Source organism: Falco biarmicus, chromosome 4, assembly GCF_023638135.1.
Source record: "Falco biarmicus isolate bFalBia1 chromosome 4, bFalBia1.pri, whole genome shotgun sequence".
Lineage (NCBI taxonomy): Eukaryota > Metazoa > Chordata > Aves > Falconiformes > Falconidae > Falco > Falco biarmicus.
This window is the reverse complement of record NC_079291.1, coordinates 110,347,403-110,367,208: the sequence shown is the minus strand read 5'-3', so window position 1 is coordinate 110,367,208 and position 19,806 is coordinate 110,347,403. Positions and strand designations below refer to the sequence as shown.

Here is a 19,806-nt window from a genome sequence, read left to right as displayed (position 1 = left end):
TGCTCCTAAGCATTTTTTCATCTCTTTTTCTTTCCTTTTTTTTCTTCTCTGATTTCTTATTATGTTTATGGGTCATTTTACAAATATGCAAAAACCCATGTACGGCAAAACAAACCTTTAAAATATGAAGAATAATTTCTCCAGATTTATTAAGAGAACATGAAGTGCAGTGGGGTTTTATTTATTTTAGAAGTGTAAAGTGTGGTCAAGAAGGTGCCAAATGTTTGTCATAGTCACCTACATGTATCTACTTCCTCTTTATAGCTGTGTTTCAGTTGCTTCTGTTTTTGTTTTTTGAAACCTAAGTATGTAGTAGCTAATTTTGCTGCTAAATGGCCATTTTGCATGAAGATCTGAGTGAAGATGCCAGTCTGTTTTTATCAGTAAACTTGCAATTCTGTCAGCTAAATATAAATTTATTTTTAAATGAGCTTGAATTCCTGTAGGACGCAGTGTAAAAGCGCACTGGATGTGTTTTGCTGAAGAACACTCTTGGGCTGTGCAAGTTCTCACCATTTTAAGATTTACCAGTGCAAAGGTTATTTGTGACCTTTAGGAATTGTTCAACTGGGAAAGATTGTTGAGAGTAAGTTGTGATTTTGGTTGAGTTAGATGAATTCGTAATGAAACTTTTTCTACCAGCCCCCACTTTTTTCTGCCCCCCGTTGTCCAAAGAAAGGTTAATGGCTTCTTTGGGGGTAGGGGTTGCAGGGGTTGCCTGTTCGGTTTTAAACCTTGGAATAAAGCTCACTTGGTTGAATCCTCTGTTTCACAACAGAACAAACAACAGTCCTTCCAGGGTGGTTTTTTTCTTCTTTCCAGAGGAAACGAACTCCACTGGTTACAGGGAGCTTGTCCATCCATTGAGGGTGGATGTGTTTAAGGGATACATAAGCAGGGCAAATTTCTCCTGCTGGTTCTTTCCTAGACTAAGGGTAGCATATATACAGTGAAAGAAGGGTTGTCCACAGCCCCTGCAACAGTGTTCTCTATAAAATAACTTCCTGTGTTCTACTTAGAATTGTTCTGCAAGAACTATACCAAAATGAAATGTTAAAAATAGAGATACCTGATACATATAACTTGCACAGGTGGGCTATAGGGAGACATGGGTGGGCACAAGAGTGTGATTTGTTTGGCAATTTATACATCAGAGAATGAAAAATCAGGTATTTTTGAGCACAGGATTCCTGGAGTTGTATCTTGATGGCTGATTTTGGTGCTTTTCCCATGGCTGGTCAGTTACGGAGATGCAGTTGTTTGTGGATTCTCTGGTGTTTAATAAAGTGTTGGGTGTATGCTGGAGCTTTTTTTCACGTACAGTTCTACCCCCCTGTCTGCTGAGGATGTGTTTCTGAAAAGTGTAATATGGCAGCAATGCAGTGTTGCTTGTAAAAAATGATGTGGTAAAGTGGGACTCATGCGAGGACTTACGGCATGCACAGGGTGCAAATACACAGCAAACAGCATAGGTGGTTGGGAGGGTGAGAGATGGGAGCAGATTATCAGAATCAGCAACTGGAAGAGGTGCCGACTTGTACAGATTTGGAAAGGGTTTTGTAAAGGATCATCACTGTAAAAAAGAAGAGCCATTTTAAAAAATAACAGCCATCTGTGAAACTGCCTGATCATTAGTCCCTTCTTCTGTCCTTCACTCTTGAGCTGATGTTGATTTATCTGAGGAAGATGATGACTGAGATGAAGATGTAACTGCTGAGTAAGGCAGGAAAACAGTTTTGGTAGGCATTCGGTTTCAGAGATGAACCTGTTCCAGGGACTCTTCTGAAAAGCTTGCATCTCCTCTGTAGGGGTGATCTTGATGATCCTTTCCTTGCTTCTCTGTCTTCAATGTCATATACACTGGTTTTTTTGTATTAAAATACTATGTGTTTCTGAAGTCCCTGCATACATCCTGCTCTGCTGCATGAATTTCAGTAGGAAAAGGTGCCTTGCAGTCTGGTAAGCTCAGCTGCTTCATCTGTGAGACTGGTGACAGCAGAGCAGGATATGAAATGGTCAGTGTTGGAACTGAGAACAGAAACGGGCTCAATCATAAATTCCTTTGACTTTCTTGCTACCTGCTTTCACAAACTTGTAGGATCGTGTCCATCATCAACATTTATCTTTTCTTTCCTCAGCCTCCATCATACGTGATTGAAGTCAGCCTGCCAAATGGTTACTTAAGCTAAAGCTGTGTGAAATAAAATTCTTCATGGTCAGGAGTTTGGGAAGGAGCACAGGCCATAATCTCCCTCACAGTTCTTGTAGGAGTCTATAAGATTCTCAAAATAAAAGATAAACTGGGAAAATTAGAGTAGAACTATAGAAAATGCTTCAAGATGCAGTAGTCTCAGAACCATGAATCTCTGGAGATTGGGAGGATGTTGGACTTGGACACTGACTCAGAGAATTTTTCGGCCTGTCCCAGCATGGTTGTTTCCCTTAACTGATACACTGGAACAGTCTTTTAGTGTGTTTTGTGTAACTCAAATGCTCTTCTCATGACTTTGCAACTAAGTTTTTCTCTTGCTGTATCATCTGTCTTGTTACAAGCATAAAAATATGTTTAAACCAGGAAATCTTAAACCTCACTTCTCTTCCCTCTTACCTCCACTTTTCCTCACTTCAGAGATTGATTCGGGAGAAGTGATTGTTCTTTTGTCTGTAATTTTTACCAGTTTACAACATGCAGTCATCTTCTGAGTGTTCAGAAAGTTGTGCTTTTATTTTGTGAGCAAGGTAGGATGATGAATCACATTACTAGTATTATATTTGAAATCCTTTTCTGTTTGTTTATTTGACAGGTCCTTGACCAGTATGAACATGAAGGATTTGATTTCCTAGTTAAAGTTTTTAATTCTTCACATTCCTTCTTAGAAGACTTGACAGGTCTAACATTATTACACCAGGAGACACAGGCTGCTGAGGTAAGAAAATACAATTTGGATGTAAAGAATGAACAGGTGGCAGTAAAGGGAGCATGGTTTTATGTTCAGCTGTACAACTATGTGAATAAATGAATCACTGATAGAATCAAGCAGAGGTATTTGATTTGCAGGATGATTTATGCAAGCCACGTGCATATTCCATACAGTGACATAAGATGTGTCCTGTCAATGTTATAGATCAATAAATGTTGTTGGATGTGACAGAGCATTCTTTTTAAAGCAGAAATTATGGGATGCATGTTGACAGCCAGTTAGAAATGAGTAGCGCTATTGTGTCTTTTTGTGAAATTACAGAAATATTTTAAGTAACAGTTGTTGCTTGACAGTTCTGAATTTCGGTGAGGAAAGTTCCTGTCTGTTGTCTTTTGGGGTGTGTTTTCATTGGCAGTGTAAAGTGCAGTTTGTACACGCATTACGAGTACTGTATACAAGTACTGAATATAGGTAGCCACGATAGCACACAGCTCAGTATACACGAAGAACCACGGTATGTGCACGTGTTCCTTAGGTAGGTTAGATGTTCTCTTAAATTAATCATAACTTTTTATATCTGAGTTGTCAAGTATTGCTTTTCAAGAAAACAAGTGACTTGTGTTATGTGGTGTAAGGAAATCAATTATCATTTTAGGTCAATCTAAAATGTAATTATTATACTGCTGAATTATATACGGCCTGAATTATAATATGGGGAAAACAATGCTGTTTGTCTAGTGACAAAAGTTGTAATGTGGAATGCAGCTGGGGTGTTTGGTTCTTATGGGTGATAACCCTGCCTAAAGAGTTGCCATATTGAGTTTGTCCCATAAAAAAATGAAACAGGTATCTGTCTAAATGTTGTATTTTAATAATAATTTTTAATCCTTACTCCATCTGCAAACGTCTGTACTCTTGTACATCTGTAATTTAATTTTGGTGTAGTCGTATGACATGGATGTTTCTAATGTTGGCTTTGAGAAGTGATTATTCAGTTACTGTAGCCTGTGCAAATGGTATAGCTGTTTTTTCAGCTGGAAATGGCTCAACAGCATTGCTTAATAAGGTTTGTGGGGGATAACGGTGACTTGGCTCTCTGTTTTGTGTTTTAACATTTTCAAGTAATTGGAGCAGATGCTGGAGACATTAAACTGTGTAATACCTGATGCATTCTTCAATCAGCCTGGTGATACCTAGAAAAAATTTAAATATATGTATATATAAGAGGGATCCAAGAAAGGAAAACAAATACCTTTTAACAGGTGCTACTCATTAACAGTAAGAGTGATTGTAGTCTGATTGCCATACCTGACTTCTAGGCTGCTAAGAAGTGTCTAGGCTGCTGCTGACAGCATTAAAAACAATTACAATTGCCCTAGTTAGTAATATATTATTTTGCAGATATTAATAAATCGCTTTTGCAGCTTCAGAATGTGTACAGGTGTTTGTTTATAAAGTTTTAGATACTCCTTGCAAAATGAGGAGTCTGGTATGAGTTTATTGCAACTTAGTAAAGTTCAAAGTTTAACATAAAAACGGTATTAGTGTGCTTTCAAAAACCTTTCGGTTCAACAGTGAGGTTTATGCAGTGAAATCATTGCTCATAGGTGGAAAAACTGACTTACGAAATATTTGCAAAGCTGATGCATTCAAATTAGCCCAATTAGCCCAACTACCACAGAATCAGTGACTTTTCTTGATTGCTTCCCGTAACATTGCTGTAAAAATTAATCTGTTTTATCAGGGTTAGCTATTTTAATAGTCTTGATAAAGTTTATATTTATGAATGGTAAGGTCTTAGAGGCAAATTATTTGCAGATTCTGAAGCACGCTTGCCGCCTTTGGATTAAAAGACCTATTCTTTTGTTAGATTTTGCCACTGCTGACTGGAAAATAAAGCGATGCTTTTATTGTCCTCTATTACTCTCTCAGTACCTGATCTGGGACAGTTTTTAAAATTTTAGGTGTACAAGAGTATGCTTTTAGTATATTTTCTGCTGAATTGGGCTTGTATTTTGAGCTCATTTTTCTCATACAGTGCAGTTGGTGCAATTTATATTGCTGAGTTTGAAGTCTGCAGAATGGTTTTTCAGTTTCCTGGCTACTTTTGAGCTCCTGTTGGCAGAATGTATTTTCTAAAATGGGGGCACTAGATTTGTTAAGATGGGTGCTCTTTAGGTTGATTTAAGATATACTTGATCCATAGCATTCTGAAAACTTCAACAAAAGTAGTGAGAGAGGTTTCATAAGGCGTGTATGGCCTGTTTTGGTAATTAGAATGATTATTGTGTTGAAAAGTTACTTGCCTTTCCGCACTCAGACTCTTCAAACTGATTTTGTAGATGATTGTTGGGTTTGGACACCATAAAAATAACTCCTAGTAACTGAAGATTTTCCTTTCCTCCTATCTAGTGAAATTTGACCAGTGCCATTGCTCCGCTGTAAAGAAAATAGACTTTTAAAGTTATATGTCATCCAACCTTACTGCAGTGACATCATAATTGTGTTGTAATTCCATATATAAAATCACTGATGCTAGGCTAATAAATTTGCATCTGATACGGAAACTACCCAAGCTTGTTCTTTTTTTAAAAGGATCGCTCTTAAAATCTTGATTTGTTAAGAGTGTTTAATAGAATGTTTTGTTGTGATCAGAAGAACTGGAGGTTTCATCATGCATCTTAAGTCACAAACGTAACCTTTTTCTTTTTTTAATTCACCTAACAAATGCTTAGCTGCTTTTATGATGTGTGTATATGTTTTTTAATAAGCTAAATACTAAACTTTTAAAAATTGCTTCTAAGTTTTGAGTTGTTTAAAAGAAATTCTGGATAAGTCATGCATGTTCTGGAGGAGTTGCTGATTACATCAAGTAGAAGGTTTTGTATCACCTGAAGTTTCCATGAAACCCTTAGCCTCCCTAAGTGCTTAGCACAGGCTGCACTTGCCCAGATTAAAGCAATGCAATTTGCAGTAATATATGGAAGACTTTTCACTTACTGAATAGCTTTTTTACTTGCATTGTTCAGTTTCCTGTTCCAGTGCTGTGCTGTTGCCTAAGTATTAATACCGTCTTGACATACTTTACCTTATCTTTTTAAAATGACTGACAAGAACAGAATCATAATTCAACGTGCAACCAGAGCAGGAATCATAACACAGATTTAGTTTGTGGTTTAAATCTGACACTGCCAGCAGGGTTTTTAGTCAATAGAGCACCTATTTCTTTAACATGAAATGATCAGGAAATTATAAATGTTCTACATGACTTCCTCAGTATGACAGTTTACTCAGTAAATAATAAAATTAGCAAGTCTTGAAATGACAGTAAATTTCAGGCATCTGCTTTTTCCATATCTGGCTTTAATTTAGGTTCTATGGAACATTTTTTGTTTTTTAATACAAGTTGGATATTTATGTACAGCTTCAGCAAAAGACTCTGATGACATGCTTAGCTTTGAAGGCCAATAGAAGCTGTGGGAAACTCCCACATCAGCACTTAAACCTTGTTTCCACTGGATACGGTTCACTTTGGGAGCTGCCCAAGCTCACGTAAAAATTGCACTTCTGTTTTCCAGAAACTTTACTCCTAACCTAAACTTCTTAAATTGACACTTGTTCAATGTGTAGTTCAGTTTAATAGCTGGGCTTAAAATAGAGAAAGTCTAAGCATCTCTTGAATTAGTAATCAGAAACCGGAGGTGTTGATTTGGAGACACAACAACCAGTGACTTCCAGTTCAGAAATTGTCTGTGCTGCCCAGTGATGGTTACGTGTCACAGTGCATCTCTAAAAGCAGTTGGTTTGCTTGCCACATATGCCACGCTTAACCCTGCGAAGTGTGTTGGGCTTTGCTGGTGTGGAGAGCTTATAGCTTTCCTGATATGCAATCAGCTGCGTGTTAAAGATGAGTTTTTACTGATGTGGCACACTTGGGAAGTGCAAACCCATTAGTAAAACCCATAGTCAAGATTATTCCATAGTTGTGGAAGAAACATTCCCATTTGTAAGATTTTCTAAGAAGTTTACTTTTTTAAGGGTACTCATTTTATTGTTGCCCTTTTTCTTCAGAAAGAGCTGCCACTGCTCTTCAAGGTCCAATTAAGCAAAGTAACCAGGCTTACCCTCACTTAACATGTGTCGGTGCTCTTTAAATCCCTGAGAGCGAAGCCTCTAGTGAACGGTATTGATCAAAGGAGTGGCAATAGTGGTGAAGTGAAATTTTTGCATGAATTCACTGTAGTACGTGTAGTTGAATTCCTATACAAGACTTCTTCAGCTCTATCCATTTTCAGAAGTACAGAAACTGAATTTCTCTGTGTTCTTTTAAGACCCAAGTATAAATATACTTTCTTTCTTTGGGTTTTAATTCCTTAATTACCTGGATGCTTTAGGAAGCTTTATTAGACTTTTCTGCTTTCATCAGGATGAAAGAAAATGATAAAATACATAAAAGAAATGCATTATTTACTTTGTTTTATGACTGTTTAAGACACAAGAAGTGGTAGAACTCTCAGTCTAAGAGGATCACAGAGAATGTTGCAAAAAATCAAATCCCGGCCAGAGTTCATATTTCTGAATATGATTCTGCAGGTGAGATGCTGGTGCCAGCAGAGGAATTTTACTTCAGTAATTTTGTACTTCAAGGGGTTTTTGTCTCTTAGGATGTGATCCAGAGTATCTGTAGTTTCTGTAAGTTCTTGTAGTCAGTGAATGAACCCTGTTTGGTATTTGCAAAATCCCCTTGTTGTGCTGGTTTACTGTATCTCAGATAATGGAGATTAGAACTCTTATCCTATAGAAGGGTAGGATTAATGAAAAAAAAAAAAGTTATGCTAGTAAAATACTTAGAGCTTTTTGAATAGGAGAAAATGTAGAAAACCCTTTCTTATTCTGATTCTGCACTTAATTTGCAGTTTGTGCCTGACCATATTTTTCAGCCTTTTCTCGGGGAGCAGGGCTTAGTTGTATAATAGGCAGCTAGTATTAAAGTGATCTTTGTGCTTATCCAAATTTGGAAGAAAATTCTGAATTTGCAGTGTGCTTTGCTATTAAAAATATCCTGCTTGTTTCTGATTCTGCATTATATTATGCAACGTATTTGATGCTGAAACAATAACATATAAATCACAAAAAAAACCCAACAAAACAGAAAAACCCAATTTTATAATAGTAAGTTCTGTAATTTAACAGTTTTTTTCTGTTAGCCAAGCAGTATTCAGAGTTGAATTTTACATGATGTTACAAAAATTTCCTACAGAAAACACTACTAATGGGTAGACCAGAATTAATATTTGAGACTTTTCTGTGTCTGTGAGCTTTTTTGTTTTCCTTCATGTTTTTAATCTGGTGCGTTTCAGGAGAAATTTACTTTGACAGATTCAGGCCTGCCCTGGGATCTCTTTCTTAAGAGATTAAGAGATTAATCTGTTTTCTTTCAGGAGGTGGGTTGTTTTTTTCGTTTTGAGTTTTCTCATGATGTCAATTAGTGTCATCATTTTTCTTCATTCATCAAACAATATTTCCCAGATCTTCTAATAATAGTAATTTTTTTCTGAAAAAAAAAAAAAAATAAATCTGTTGAACACAGTCCGGATGAGAAACAAAGTCTCAGTTATGGTAGATTTGAAAATGTATGTACATTTCCAATGCATGTTTGTTGTTATGCTTTGCTATTTTGTGCTTTACATAGACTTAGTAAGTTCAAAATAAATTAAGAATAAATTCAGTAAATTTACATAATGCTCTGCTGAATCTATGGTATTTCTGCTGTTGAAATTTTGCCAAGGAGAAGTAATTGTTACATTAACACAAAATGGTTCAAACTGACTTTTATAGCCTTTGAACAAGCCCAGGATTGGTCTTTATGCTGATAACTTATGCTACTCTTTGAAGAATTTAGGAATACATGTAGTGTTTCCTCTATTTGGTACCAAAACATAATTTCCTTGTCTTTCCCCAGATAACTTTACTAATAGTTTCAATTATTATTACTAACCATAATACTAATCAAATGCGCTTCCTAGGACTCACATCAGCAACCCATGTGTACAAACACTCAGGTTTCGTGATATATTTGGGTAAGGATGGATTTGTCTCTTCAGGACGGGGAGGGCCCTATGCAGTCACTTTACGTGGTGAAGCCAAGGGAAAGCAAGGGAAAGGACAACTGATTGTAGGCTGGTGCAGAATGGAAAGATTTCTTTGCGCGTACAGTGCCGCGGGAGTGCTTCAAGGAAGATCTCAAGGCTGAGAGCCTGCCAGTCTTCTGAGCTGGGAGTCTTGCAAGACCAGAGCTTGGAGTGTTACAGTTACAAATCTATTTTCATCAGTCAATGCTCGTTAATGTGTGAATTCCTAAGAGAGATTTTAAAATTGAGGGCAACTACAGAAACAGTACCCATATCACTTCAAATGTATAAATCTACGTTGTCATGAACTTCGCATGTGACCTTGTCCGAAGTACATGAAACAACTTGTAAGTGCTGGCATCCTTCAATAAAAGGTGCTACTGATTAGCTGCATAGATTGATAGATTTATTAAAATTGTATAGTTACTAGTCAAATAAGCTCTGCCAATTCAATTGTAAGAATTAATACTTCAGGGCAGACATAGAGGAAATGGTGACAATTCGGTGTAAAGAATTTTTATTTTAATTTAAGTTGCTGTGATATCAAGCCATCTTTTTTGTCTGAAATTTATAAAATTTAGAGAAAATTTAGACTAAACTCACTGAAAGGAATGGACTAATGGCATTTGGGTTAAGAACAGGTGGTGGTTTTTTTTTCATTTTTTCATGAATTAAACTGTGAATTGCTGTCATAGTACCAAAACATTGATAAGAGTTTAAATCTATCTCTATATAAAATTTCACAGTAAATCTTGTGTAGCTATAAAATGGAAAGTACTGCTACGAATAAACTTACAATCTCATCAGTTTTTACACAAGGGTAAAAGCTATGCAACAAATAGCTGTAAAAAAAATTAGCCTTAGTACTATAGCACCTTTCCAGGTGCTATGAATCTGCAGTGGTATTAATATTTAGTCTCTGTTCTTCATAACACTTGTGCAGCTTTTGTGTGTTGGCTTGTGTACATAATAATACAGGATGGTTTGTGTGTTGGAAGAAGGGTTCGCCGGAGTCAAGAAGACGCTCAATATGAGTTATGCATCTTGCTCAACTTTAGTTTCTAACACTACTTACATAGAACCGATACACATGCATATTCTTAAAGCAGAAATATAATTGGTTAGTAGTCTCTAAACACGCGCAGTTCTCACACCCCTAATTATCATGACTAAAATAAGCATTCTATCCATGTAGCTAGTTGTGTTGCTGTGCTTCGGCCTTGTAGTTTGTTACTCCCTATTTTCCCATACCGGTCCCTATCTTTCTTGGCCCTGCACCTGCTTTCCCAGCAGCTGTATCTTGTTACAGCCACGGCCTGTTGGCACAACATAATTACTTGGTCTTGGGATTCAAGAATAGCTCAAGGCTACCTTTCTTGTTAACTTCAGCACAGCAACTTCAGTACAATTCTGATTACAGGCCTATTCTAATACCAGGCCTGGATTGTGCAGATCTTCAGAGATTCTAAGGCCGTGCTTCTGCAGCCATTCTTCTACAATTTGTGCTCTTTATTAGCAGTATTGATCAGCGGAGGTTAGTACTGTTCAATATCAGACATTCTCTACCAAGAGGGTTCAAAGTGTCTGTGCCTTCTGACATGTCCTCTTCTAGCAATAATGGCGCCTTAAGTACACTTGCAGAGGTACACTAGTTTTCTTTTTTTATGAATTATTTTAATTGTCCTTACTAGATCAGGGGTATCTGAACTGATGAAATAATGTTTTCATTTATGCCATGACAATAGATGATATTAAATGGTACTTTAATTAAGATTTTAGAATATTTTAGTTGGTGATGAACAATTTTAAAGTGAACTGCTATGCTGAAGCTATGAACTCTGGAAAATGGATTTCTTGATGTCTTTAGAAATGAGTCATGCCTCTAAGAGACTCAGTACATTTCATTACATTTTTCACTGTTGTCTTCCATAAGGCAGAAGCCGTACCCCCCAGTTTTCACATGATCCATCACAATGAGTTAACATTAATATGATGGAACAGGTTCAATATTCTGACATAATTTTTTTGCCAGTGTTTGACATTACAAGGTGAAGAAGTTACAAATGACTTCTGTAACTGAAATGGCTAATCTAGCAACTAGTAACTTGATACTTCTAACACATCTCGACAATCTAGGCATACCCTGCTATACCACTGAGGACTTCAGGGATTTGAAGTCGGTGAAGGTTTCATAAAAATTATTAACGACACTTAATAAGCAGTTAGTGAGAAAGCAGGGATGACCCAAATGTCAGATGTGGTAGGGGAGGACTGAAGAAGACTGGTTTCTTGGAGCAGGAGATAGGGCCTGAAGCATGTGCAAATGGAGCACAACACTATCGCCATGTAAAATATTCCCTATCCCTCCTGGGTTTTTTGCTGCTTTGAACAGTAAGCGTATTCTTCCCTGTGTAACAGAGGTGAAACTGTTTCTCCAGGAGCATTCCCACCCTTCTGATACTTGACTGAGGCAGAAGGGCTGCACATCTCTATCACATAATACCTTGGTGTAATTTTGCGTGTTTCTGTTTCACTTGCCCTGTATATAGGTAAGGAAGTACTGTCTTGAGTGGTTTGGCATCTCCATCAGCAGGCATAAACACAAGATCTACTAATCCAGGCACAAAATGTGTAATCCTATATAGTCTAAAGGTAAAGTGATCAAAGGAGTTAAAAAAAATCAACTAGGTTGCCTGTGGAGATAGAATTTTGCAAAGTGCTTTTCCTCCTTCTCCTTAATCATTATCCAGAGTTTTAAGGTAAGGGAATGCTGAACAACCATGCCTGAAAACTGTTATGGAATCACTGGTTATGAACCTGAATTTCCTATAAATTCTGGCTTAATTTTCTAGGAGGCTCGCACCTTGAAATTCATGGGGAGTTACATACTGAGATCCTAAAATCTTTCTTCATAATTGGATGCAAATGTTTTTGGCTTGTAGTCTGTTCTCTCCTTTAGTCTGTTTCCACGTCTCTCTGTCTAGAAGAGGACTAGTACTTTACAACACCATGTGTTTGAGAGAGGTATTTGTTACTTGGTTAGTAAGAGCCACTGATAATTTGTAATATATTTAATGCTCAATATTCTGATCTGAGTTAAAAAGGTAAAATTACTTCTTCATGTTTTCAGCTATGTACTTCAGCAGTCATATTGCAGCAGTCTGTTGCTAAGAAGTTAATGAGTGCTGCTCATGACATATTTAATACAGGATCAAAATTTATAGTAGTGGAAAAAGTATAAAAAATGTGGTAACAGACAGTAACAGTAAGAATGATAGTATGCAGATCTACCTCTTAGAGTCTCACTCTTTCATTACTACTTGTATACAGAAGATAGTACCCTGATATATGTAGAAGTGGTCATAAATACATACTGTTATTTGTTATTTCTCAATAGTATTCTACAGATTTTGCATTTATACTATCCTAATGTTGAGCTGTCCAGCTGCCTTGATATAGGAAATGCTTTACACATTTTAGTTTTGTTCTATTTAGATGTTCACTCAAACCTACCTTCCCATTACCTGCCTTTGTTAGCCCTCTGCATCTGTCTGAAAGGGATGGGTGGAATGACCTTTGAACAGTGTTGCTGGCAAATCCTCACATCCTTGTCATGTTAAGTCAAGATACCATGTATTTCTCTTTCACATACCCTGAAAATATATGCTATTTTTTATGGATTCAGGATTTCCGTTGCTCCAAGGCTTTGGGCACCAGGAAGCTGCTGGAAGTGTGCAGAAGGTACTGTACCTAGTCCTTCCATGTCCTGTTTGCAGATTCAGGTAGTCCCCAATTCCTGACAGTGCCTGCTTTGCAGGGTGAATAAGCAAGACCCGAATGTAATCCTGATAAGGCTTATCAAAATTAAATGCCACTGAAGTCACATTGTTTAGTGAAGACAGTAAGGATAACATATAGATAAAAATAAAATCCCTTTCAGAGTACTCTGTGTCTCATGGTAATTAGGTTAAAAAAATCCCTGGAGTAAACTTTTGGGGAATAACTTTCTGCAATTTTGGTAATCTGCACTGATTAGAGGTTCATTTTATGTTTCTGTCATAAAAAAGAGTTGTTTAACTGTGATGTGGATCTGATTTTCTGTGTAACTGCAGTGCTAACTATTGGTATGTGATAAAACAAAAGGAGAAATATCAAGTGATTATGATCTTGTTTTTGTAGAATGGATGTTTTAATGTATCCTTCTGCTTTCAGCTTTTATGTCTGATGCTCTAAATACTGGTGTTACTGAAACAGAGCATTTTTATGCCCACAAATAAAAAAGTAATGAGACATAAGCTTCTTAAAAGTCCAGTTGTTTAAAGGGCAGGGAAGGTTAAGGCAGATTAATGGTGAACCTCTCTGCCCCCAGAATTCAAGTTTTCTGAATCTTCTTGCACTTCCCCTTTGTGGGAATAGAGTTATGAAATTGCTGTCCCTGTCCCTTTTTACACAAGGTGTACCAAAAAGTTCCCAGCTCTGCTTTGCATTTGAGACCCAGCCAAATGCTGCGTCTATATGCGGAACATCTTAAAATGACCAAGTAATGTTAAAAATTACTGTGTCTTGGAACTCTTTTTTTCTGCTAACCTAACTCTTGACGCCTTGACATAAGGAAGCCCAGAAGAACTGTATCAGTTTGAGTAGGTACGGGAAAAACAAATGTTCATAATTCCTGAAGTAACCTCAGAAAACTGTATGTATCTTAAGAATGCAGTCTCTCTACTGGAATTCTGGTGAAGACAGGATAGTCAGTGAGCAAGAAACTGGTTTGTGAATTAACACTTAAAATACTGAGATGGAGCAAGTGCATTTGTGGAGACAAAATGATGATACTCTTGGAGCAGGGCTTTCAGCATCCTTTCATTCCCTTCCCAGGACGCTTTTTCTTTGCTCTTGCTCTAATCAGTTTTCCTTCCTTGTGGGATTTGGGATTAGATAGGTGGTGAGGGCAACAGTTTAATTTTCCAAAACAGCTAGCTAGTTTTGCAGAGGCTTTATGAAAACAAAACTGTTTTTTGGGTTAGGCCACAATTTCAAACAAGGTGTGTCATTACTAAACAATTGTTTGGTAAATTAGGAGTGATTATCTTCTAGAAAGACTTTCGAACTATATTGACTCCTTCTCTAAAGGACAAATCTCCAGTAAAGAAGGGAGAAGTGAAATAATTTAGGAATTAAATCTCTTCCATTCCAATATATTTTGTTACAGTGAATAATGAATAGACTGTTCAAGATGCATTCTATTATTCTCATGTGAAGAATAAGAAATTACACAACACAGACAAACATGCTGATAAACTTTGTTTTATAATTAAGAACATAAATAAATATGCATCTTGGTGCAAGCGAACAGTTGGGGAGTATATGGGCCCCTGTAGATCATTCAAGTAAAAAGAGAAAAAACGTTTGCTGCTGGACAAATTACTACCAGATGCAGATTTCAATAAACACATACTGTTGTAGCCTTGCCCAAAGGTGCTATGAATTTCTTGAGGCAAGTCTGCCTCTGCATTTACTGAACTGTTGAACGTTTGGATGTTAATTGGGTTACTGTATTATGTATGAGTGCATGCCATCCCCCCAGTTTTTAGTGTACTCTGTTCATCTTGTAGACCATTAAATGTTGTCTGCAGGACTATTTAATTGTTAACCATGTTTGCATTCTTCTGATAATGTGTATTTCCGCTGAAAATGCCTCTCAAACTTCTCTTAAGGCATTCCTGTTAGTTGTGTAGGGGAGCTTGTGCTGTCAATTGTCACATATACCAAGTGCATTGGTATTTTATTATTGTCAACATGTAATTTTGACTACAAGACCTTTCTGTACAAACAGTAGTAGCTTTTTTTCCAACTTTGTAAACTACTGATTTTCCTGTAAATATAGGTGGAGTAAGTGGTAATAAATGAAGTGGGTCACAATGGGAAGAGTTGTTGAAAGATCATGCACACTTAACACAGCGTCCCTTTAATGCCAGTGATTGCTGATTCACATTCACATAACAATCAGAGAAAATTAAGCCTTCACTAATTTTAATAACAAAACATCAATACTCCTATGTGGAACTCTGATATAGAAAACCCTTTGTAAACTACTTCTCAACTTACATTTCTTTCTTTATGTACTATGGAATAATTTTACCACCATAATTGTTTACAGATTTACATCCATATTGCTACTAAAATGCAAATATTGTTGACTAAAGTTGACACTAATTTTGCAGAGATTTATAAAACAGGCAAATTTCAATAGGTTTTAAAATTAGAACTAACCTACTTCGTATGGCCTGAATTTTCTGTTTGAGTCTGAGTATTTTCCTGGTGTTTAGACTTTAACGAACATCTGATCTTTCCTTTGCCTTGCTCTAGTTCAGGTTCTCCTGAAGTTTCCTTTTTACAGCATCTTTTCTTGAACACATTATAACTTGGCTTCTGGCTGAAATCTGCTATGCAACATACTTGTTTTTATGGAATTGGCTGGACTCCTGGAGAGACCACCTGATAGCTTGAGAGTGATAAAAATTAATGACCAATTTCATAGTTAAAACCCAGATTTGGTTCCAAGATTAGCCAGCCTATTTGTGCCTGGAAAGATAAGGACTGGTTATCTTGTCACTTCAGTGACTACTCTTAGTTGATTTAAGGGCAAACTGGTAGAAAGTCATCTCTTTGTAAATGAATATCGCATCTGACCTCATGAAGAGACATCAAAAAAGTCTATAGTGTTATGCATACAAAAAAAAATTCGCCCAGAGAAAAAAAGGTTTTAAGTTTGAAGAACAAAAAATTAAAAAAAAAAAAAATTACCAAGAGTTTCTCTTTTCTTGGTCTCTCAACCTTTAAAAACCTTATTGTAGGTATTAATTAACGTGCTTCAGGTTACTGATGAGTTGTTGCATTCTCTGGGTGTTGAGACTAGACATCGCTAGGTCCTGAAACTATACTTCACATGTAATACTTAATGAAGCAAGAGCAGCTTGTGAGTTGCTGAGTTTATTTCATTTTCATGTACAGAAAAACTTTTGTCATCCTACAGGTGTGATGATGATTTTGAAACTCCTTTAACTGCTACACTGCAATCTTAAAATAATGCAGTTTTACTGGATAAATATGAATGGCTTTGATAAAGGGAAAACAGTAGACTTTGAAATCTAACAACATATTTTAAAAAAAGTTAGGTTGAGTCACAAGCCTTGTTACGAAGTGAAAATATGGCTAAAACGTGAGTAATAATATATATGAAGCAAATATTACTAGTTTTGTCTTTAACTTTCTCAACTCATTCATATTTTGTCACTAAAAGCCAGAAGACCAAATACAAGTCATTAGAGCTGGTTGGTAATTTCTATGCTTTTTGAGAGCATGAAAAATGAAAATCAGATTTTGCATGTAGTCATTGGGTTTTAATAGAAAATGGTTACCTGTATGAGACTTCAGATTTGATGAACAAGTAGCCCAGAGGGGTTGTGAACTCTCCATCCTTACAGATATTCAGATGCAGTCCGGATGTGGTCCAGTGTGCTGTAGGTGACCCTGCTCGAGTAGGGGGGGTGGACAAGGTGCCCTTCGGAGGTCCCTTCTAACTCAGTCAGTCTGTGATGCTGCGAGTTGCCTGTCTTTAGTTTCACAGAGCCAAGTGAACATCTTTAAATAAATACAGCAATCAAAATAAGCAGGTATGCCAGGTTCCAGAAATTTGCAAGGAACGATTGTGATTAACTCTGAAGAATGGAACTGGAGAAATCACTTCTGAAGTCACAGGGAGAGGGGGAGCACACTGATCTGGTCCAGCAGCGGGTGTGTATGTGCCCAGTTAAGGAAAGCCTGAGAACAAGTCGGGGGATCTGAGAGATTCTTACAAGGTAAAAGAAATAAAACTGTGATTCTGTAATGCATGAAAAGAAAACTAAATCAGACTCAGATAATTTTCATAAAATAAGTTTATTAAAAACAGTCCTTAACTTAGCTATGAAAGACCTTTTCCAAATACTCAGCTCTCCCTGTCAGCACTGCTTGGTTGACGCACTGTGTACCAGTGTTACACTGAAATCTCTGTGTGTGAAGGTATACGTGCAGATGTTATCTCATTATTGGAGTGTAAAATGTTGCAAAATGATTGTTTAATGGCACATGAGTCTTTTATAGCAAATTAAGACAAGAAGTGAATTGACTCTATTCTAGTTAAAACACAGAAGTAAACACGATAAACCTAGTCCATTTGGCTTGAACTTAAAACATTAACATTATAGAAATTTGGAGAAATTTTCTGTATGTGCAAGCGCATTAGTACTTTGTCATCTTAAAAAATGGATTCTGTTTAAGTACTTGCCATATGTGAAATAAATTCCTCTAATTTTGAAGTACTGACTCAAGCCCACCTGACAATGAATTTGATCCCCTGCAAGTTAAGTGTGAAATTATGTAGGTTAATCAATAAATACAAAAAATACATAGTTAAGGAAAAGATACAAACAGTGATTTAGATGGAGATAACTACTAATGCTTATTTATTTCGTTATACCTAAAGTAGGATGGAAAGTCACAGAAATAGAGAAGGGATGCAAGTAAACCTGTAAAGAATTAGGTAACTACTTTGCAACTTCTCAAGGGGATAGGGGTTAAGAGATAGGGTTTTAAAAGTGTTTATGTTGTTGAAAAGTTTATTTATCTAGTGTCTGCTGAGACAGTGTGCCAACAACAGCAAACCCAAAATGCAAGTTAAAAAGAAAAAGAGAAAATTACTACTGGAAGAGAATATGAAGGCATAATAAAGCTATTTAAAATTATTACAGTGCAACAGCTGGTTTTGCTAATGTTTCTTGCTTATTTAAAAAAAAATAATCATCTAAGTTCTAATTCCCTTTGTCTTTTCACTTTGAGTAACTGTAGTAATGTGAAGTTTGCTATCCTATGACTCATTCTTCCCACAAATACTATTTCTTTGAATAGCCCTTGTAAAAACATGCACTTCATATTAGTTGTCTTAGTTGGCAATTGTGTAGACTTTTTTTCTTCCTGGGTGAGTGATTTATGTGTGCTAATCTCTGATGTGCCTCTGCCACACATGCTGCATACCAAAATACTGCCCTGTACTGCCCTGTACTGCTGTACCTGTGATTACTGTGCTCGCATTTTTGAAAGAATAAAGAGTTGGATGGTAGAGTATATCAATCACTGAAACTAGTTTAATCTCTTTTTCCACAGACAATAGTCTTATATCTAATAAATTCTGATTTACGCGTTTTCAGGGACAGACAGTCGTGAAATTGAGGCTTGATTTTAGTTCTTAGTAGAATTGAAAAAAGGTAATGGACAAAGAAGAGCAAATGCAAAATAAGACATTATTTCCAGCCTCCAAAAGAAGCCTCTTTGCATGAGTTTGGCTCACTAGAAGAAATACTAAAAAGAATTGTGGAAGCTGAGTGACTGAGCTTCATTCAGCTCAAGAGCATCTGTTGTTGCTTTCATATGTGAATGACTGCTGGGCAGTCTATTTTAACTTCGACATTGTAGGCAGCCATGGCAGTATTCTAAAGAACAGCCATGGCTGTAGGCTTTCTTGCTCCCTTCACAATACTTCACATTTTCTCCGATGGCACAATGGAACAGGCAAGCTCCTATGAGGGAATTCTATACTGAATTATATATACTCTGTGAGTTTGTCCAACTGTGCTAGCATGCATTCACGACAGCAGCACGCGTGGATATTGATATGGTCATCATCCTCTCAGCTGTCTTTGGTTCCCCAAAGAGAAGGGGGGATTAGCTGGGGGACAGCCTTTGGATTGAGTCCAAACTGTAAAACACAAGCTTGTGTTTTCAGATGGGTAGTGAAATGCTTTAAACACTGCTTTTCTTGGAATTACGGGGTTTGTGTTGGTTGGGGCTACTTTTTGGCTATTTCTGCTTTCTGGATTTCATATAGAGTTTAAGAATTTGGATCAAATTGTTTAATGTGTTTAATATGCAATTTAATCTTGTTTAATGTGTGTTTAATATGTAGGTTTATGCTTGTAAATTACATTTAGATTACTCAACAAAGTAAAATCTTGGTTGTAGCTGAGCTGTGTTGATCAAGGAGTTGATTGTGAATTTTCATTTTATACAGTGGAAATTGAAATGGTTTTGGGAGGTATGGGAAAAAGAGGTAAGACTTGCTGATAAATATATTTTTAGTTAAATGGAGGCATAAAGGTTGCAAACAATTTTTCTCCTAAGTGAGGTTAAACTCAAGCAAGATGGGTCATAACATAACTACTTTTTATAATGTAGCATTAGTAACATCCTTATCTCATAAGTAATAGCTAGTGGAGGGTGCTGCATTAATTTTCAGGAAAATACTAGAAAAAGGCTAGTGTATCTGGAAAACTGCTAGGATCTCTCACTTGTGAAAGAAAAAAAAATTGTTTTCATAAATAAATTTCTAAATTGTGAATTGTGATCTCTCAGTCTTTGGCTTTCAAAGGAGAATGATGTTCCCAGCTCTAGCATAAAATCTGCTATCCTTCATTCTGATTGTAAGGTGGGATTTTCTTTACTCTCTTCTATTTAAAAGCAAAAGGAAGGGACTCGTGGCAGAGAAAATTGCTAATAGGATAGAATGCCTGGTTGGAAAGGTTATTTTATTGTGAAGAGCCGAGGTAATAAAGCCAATAATCGGAAATGTTTGATTCCAGCATCAAAACCAGCTTTACAGTCTTGATCTTTGATGTGCTTTTTAAAAATTTGGGTGGAGGGGGGCTCTGATTAGCGTATCT

General features: G+C 36.7%; 1 protein-coding gene across 7 annotated transcripts in view; it reads left to right on the top strand.

Moving 5' to 3' along the window:
- Positions 1-19,806, top strand: part of ATG7 (autophagy related 7) — a 122,542-nt gene that overhangs the window by 48,520 nt on the left and 54,216 nt on the right. For 6 of the 7 annotated variants that reach the window (XR_008821421.1, XR_008821420.1, XR_008821419.1 and 3 more), the window contains exon 18: positions 2,805-2,927. Coding sequence is in view for 4 of the 7 variants with exons in the window: in XM_056335744.1 (XP_056191719.1) it covers positions 2,805-2,927 (123 nt within the window). In the remaining 3 variants the exon portion in view is untranslated. Of the gene's footprint in view, positions 1-2,804; positions 2,928-5,333; positions 5,353-19,806 lie in introns of those variants that run through there. The other variant, XM_056335747.1, reaches the window with a different exon arrangement.